The sequence below is a fragment of the Tupaia chinensis genome, unplaced genomic scaffold (assembly GCF_000334495.1).
Source record: "Tupaia chinensis unplaced genomic scaffold, TupChi_1.0 Scaffold143952_1, whole genome shotgun sequence".
NCBI classification, from domain to species: Eukaryota; Metazoa; Chordata; class Mammalia; order Scandentia; family Tupaiidae; genus Tupaia; species Tupaia belangeri.
This window is the reverse complement of record NW_006203803.1, coordinates 181,154-186,069: the sequence shown is the minus strand read 5'-3', so window position 1 is coordinate 186,069 and position 4,916 is coordinate 181,154. Positions and strand designations below refer to the sequence as shown.

At 37.7% G+C, this 4,916-nt stretch overlaps 1 protein-coding gene across 1 annotated transcript in view; it reads right to left on the bottom strand.

Annotated features, from left to right (window-relative positions):
• NPHP3 (nephrocystin 3) overlaps nt 1-4,916 on the bottom strand; it is a 64,655-nt gene that overhangs the window by 9,148 nt on the left and 50,591 nt on the right. The window contains exons 25-26 of the mRNA XM_006165547.3: nt 4,039-4,166; nt 2,649-2,889 (exon numbers count right to left, since the gene is read on the bottom strand). Coding sequence (XP_006165609.1) covers nt 2,649-2,889; nt 4,039-4,166 — 369 coding nt within the window. The remainder of the gene's footprint in view (nt 1-2,648; nt 2,890-4,038; nt 4,167-4,916) is intronic.

The window sequence follows — 4,916 nt, the reverse complement described above, 5'->3', positions numbered from 1 at the left end:
GGACCCAACAGCTTGAAACTCATGCCAGGTGCATGCCCAAAATCCTGAGAGAAAAATGAAAGAGAAGGGATGGCCATCCTCCCTGGGAGGTGATTTCTCACTTTCTCTCTCTCTGTCTCTCTCTGTCTCTAGCGAGTGCATGCACTATACAACAAAAATTTCTCTGGGGGAAAAAAATATATATTTTGTGGGTCAGCAAGTGGTGTGGTGGATGGGACACTGGATTTTCACATGGCTGACTTCGGTTCAAGTCCTGACCTGGTAACTGACATTCTTACTTTCCTTCTCTGTCTCTCTCTCTCTGGTGAGTGCACATGACCTCTAGCAAATTAAAAAATAATAATGATAAATTAATATTATTTAAAAAAGAAAAAGTAATTTTGAGGAGCCAGCAGGTGATGTGGTGGTTAAAGTGCTGGGTTTCCACATGGCCAACTATGGTGCAAGTCCCAGACCAGGCAGTTTAAAAATCACTCCAGGTGTGTATACATTTGCATCCAAAATCCCAGGAAGAAGAAGAGGAGAAGGGACTGAAGACTGGCCATCCCCTTGGGGGGGTTTTTTCTCACCTTCCCTCTTACCATCTTTGCTCCTCTCCAGTAAGCACACGTCTTATGGCAAAAATCTTGGGGAAAAAAAAGGGAGGGCTGGTTTTTGAGGGCTGGCCCTATGGCACAGCGGTAGTACACTGCTCAGGAGAAGCTGGCCCCCACACAGTGACTACAGTCTGAATCCTGCCCAGCCAGCCTGACAGGCCAGGCACATGTGTGAATGCCCAAGAGCCAAACGGCTGGAGGACTAGAGAAAGGGGTCTGTGGTGTGACCACACCCTGTAATGGTTGCTCATCTTTCTTTCATTCTCTCATATGCTCATGCACATTTATTATAAATAAATGAAAAAAAATTAAAGTGATTTTGAAGAAAAACATCTCAGAAACATTTCTTCCCAATTCAATGGTTAAAAGTTTACAGATAACTAAAATATCTAATAGAATATGTAACTAAAGCAATACTGAATATAAAAACATTTTATTTATTTGATAATTTGCAAGGCCCTTTCAGATCACCCATTATTACTCACTGTTTATAGTGTAATAAAAACATGCCAGTTAAAGTAGATTTACTACTGCATATTATTTGGAAATCATGTCAAAATAAAATGTCATTTCTAATTATTTCCCCTTAAATAGCATAAATAGCAACAACGTACCCTTCTTCCTAACAAAGTACACTTCTTCAGTGCAAGGACCACCAATGAGTGTCTCACAAAGTCTAAAGACGATCCATAAAGCTCTGTAACTACACTATATGAAAGCAGACTTCCTTGGCTTTTTTTTATTTTTATTTTATTTTTTGAGAATAGTTATAAAAATTCCAAACAAGAACTCTGTAGCAAAGAATGGTTACATCTAACTATAGATGAACACTGATTTGGGAAGATTCAACTTTATGATTCTTTGACTTTATATGATATGAAAGCAATAAAAACTTTAGTAGAAACCACACTTAGAATTTTGAACTTTTGGGAACCAGCAGTTAGCATAATGGCTATGTCGCTGGACTCCCACGTAGTTGACCGCAGTTCGCGTCCTGGACCCAGTGGCTTAAAACTCAGGCCGGGCGCGTGTGCATGCGTGCCCAAGATCCCAAGAGGAGAATGGAGGAGAAGGGATTGCCGCGTGACCATCCCGCCTGGGGGGTGATTTCTCGCTTTCTGTCTCTATTCTGTCTATCTGGTGAGCGCACGCGCCCTACAATGAAAATCTCTCAAAAAAAAAAAAAAAAAAAAGAATTTTGAACTTTTGGACTTGTATTACAAATAGATTTTTGTTAGATGATTTTGCCCAACTGAAGACTAATGTAAGTGTTCTGAGCACATTAAGGTAAACTAGGCTAAGCTATGATGTTTAGTAGGTTAGGTGTATTAAATGCATTATCAATTTTTGATATTTTCAATTCACAATGGGATTATCAGGACATAACCTCATGGTAAGCTGAAGAGCATATGTATAGGCAAAGGTTCACTTATTCAACTACAAAGACCTCTCCTGCAGCCATGATAATTAGGTGATTTGTTATGTTTATGGTTGTTTTACACAGCAAATGTAATAACAGTGGAATTCTAGAACTTCTTAAATGTAAAATAAGTTTGAGTTTGAATTAGATATCAGTGAATCTATTCATATTTGGAATGTATTTAATAAGACCAAACTGGTAGCTTTTTTTCCGAGTTTTTTTGCCATAGGGTGTGTGCACTTGCTAGAGAGACAGAGACAGTGAGAAGGAAAGTGAGAAATCACCGCCTAGAGGGGATGGCCATACCACAATCCCTTGTCCTCCATTTTCCTCTTGGGATTTTAGACATCCATGCACACATGTCTAGCATGAGTTTCAAGCCACCGGGTCTGGGACTTGAACTGCAGTCAGCCCTGTGGGAATCCAGCAACATAACCACTATGCCATCTTCTGGTCCCACCATTATCTTAATTAAGGCTGAAATAATATTTTTAAATGTTTTACTCTATTATTTGTTAAAAAAATAAATCATGATTTTAAAAAGTCATATAATCTATAGAAAGACAATTATTTTGCTTATAATAATTAATTGATATAAAATATATGTAAGGAGGATGCCGAGGATTACTTACCATTTTCTTATACAAGATTGCAAGATGCTTCACTGTATATGCCAATGAAGGGTGATCAGGAGCTAAGGCCCGTCTCCGAATGTCTAAAGCTCGTTCATAAAGTTCTTCTGCTTTATCATACTGTTTCTTCTCATTGCATAGAGCCGCCAGATTATTCAAAGACTGGGCACAGTCAGGGTGATCCAGTCCTAGCACTCGTTCCCTCATTTCTAAGGAACGCTTCAGAAACTGTTCAGCTGCCCTATGAACACAACCCCAAGACAGTTTAAGCAACTTATTCTCTAGAGATCAGAATCTGAAGCACCAGTTAAGTGGAGTACTCAATCATTTTTATTCTTGAATTCAAGTTAAAATGAAGAATTCAGCTTAAAATCTTCTATTTCCCACTCACATCCCTTCCTGCCCTTTTCTTGATAGTCTGAAAGCCCCAAGTATCTGCATAAATGCTTCATTTCTTCACTTCACTCTAAAAGACAAACTTATACTTAGTTTCCAAAATAAATTTTTATACATTAAAAAAAAAAAACTTTAGATCTAAGTCAAGCAAAAAATTTTGGTATTAACTCTTTCTCTTTGGAAGACCACAGTAAATAATCTTTTGTAAAAGTACCTCTGTTGAGACGAGCAGTTAACATAATGGCTATGCTGCTGGACTCCCATGTAGTCAACCACGGTTCAAGTCCTGGACCCAGCGGCTTAAACTCACACCGGGCGCGTGTACGTGCATGCCCAAGATCCCAAGAGGAGAAAGGAGGAGAAGGGATTGTGGCATGGCCATCCTCCCTGGGGGGGTGATTTCTCGCTTTCTATCTCTCTGTCTCTCTCTGTCTGTCTGGCGAGCACACGTGCCCTCTAGTGAAAACCTCTCAAAAAAAAAAAAAGTACCTCTGTTAAGTTGGCTAAATATTTGCTAGATATTTTTCTGTCAGCTAAAATTTCAAGTTTATTATATTCTTATTTTTATTATTATTATCTAAAGGAGTCGCCAAACACTTTTTTTCAGAAAGTACTAATATAAAGGCTATTTTTTTGTTTATTTTAAATAAACTGGTGAGTAAACCTAGCAGCCATCAACATTCTTTTCTTTATTTTCCATAAGGCTCAAGTTTCTTCTTCTGAGAGAAGTCTCATGTATAATGTCAATATAAACTCACTTTTATCTTAAATATATAAGAGATACTAGAGGAGCTACAAAATAACTTTTTAGTTAAGAAACAATACGAAAGGAAATAGAAAAAAATGCCATGACCTGTAAGTGTGAGTATATTCATAACATAATATCATGAAATTTGGCATGGTTTTTTTAATCAACATTCTAGCTCTAAACTTGATAGTTTGCATCAAAAAGACAAATGGATATTTATTTTCATTGTCACGCCATGGTACTCACTCCAGGTTATTTTGAAGATAGTAGAGAACACCTAGTTCATTGAGCGTCCGAGCATTATCTGGTGTGTCTTTACCTAATGTGAGCTCTTCTAACTGCAATGCCCGTCTGCGTAGGAAGGCGAATCCATACTGGAGCAAACACAAAAAATTAAAAACACTCACTGATTCTGAAACAACATATTGTGGTCCTAAAAAGTTCTTTTTCCCATTTTCCCCTTTAATCTAGATAACAATTTTTTTTTTTTTTTTTTTTTTGCCATAGGGCATGTGAGCTCACCAGAGTCAAACAGAAAGACAAAAAGGGAAACTGAGATATCACCCTCCCCTCTGTTTGCCATGCTGCAATCCCATTCTTCTCCTGGGATTTAGGGTACATGCACATATGTGCCCAGTGTTTTTCAAGCCACTAGGTCTGGGGCTTGAACCACAGTCGGCCATGTGGGAGTCCAACTCTTTAGCTACCATACCACCTGCTAGCCCATGACAATTATTTTAAGTATCATCCTAAATTACTATAATGGTTATTAAGAATATACATATTTCCACATGGTACCACATTCTAAAATTCATAAAAAGCTATTTTGTGGAAATGATTATGGGATATTTTAGCAAAGTATAATAAATGATAGCTTAAAGTGTTTCAAAAAGATTTGGAAATAGACTTGTAGATATTTATCAACCTTATTACTAAATACTTAAATATCAGGTACTTAAAAATACACATAACATTTTTAGCTAAACACACCATGTTCAGATTATTTCAACAACTTATAAAAATAACTTTCATGAGTGCTCAAAAAATTTCTTTGTAGGGAACCAGCAGTTAGCGTAATGGCTATGTCGCTGGACTCCCACGTAGTCGACCGCGGTTCACGTCCC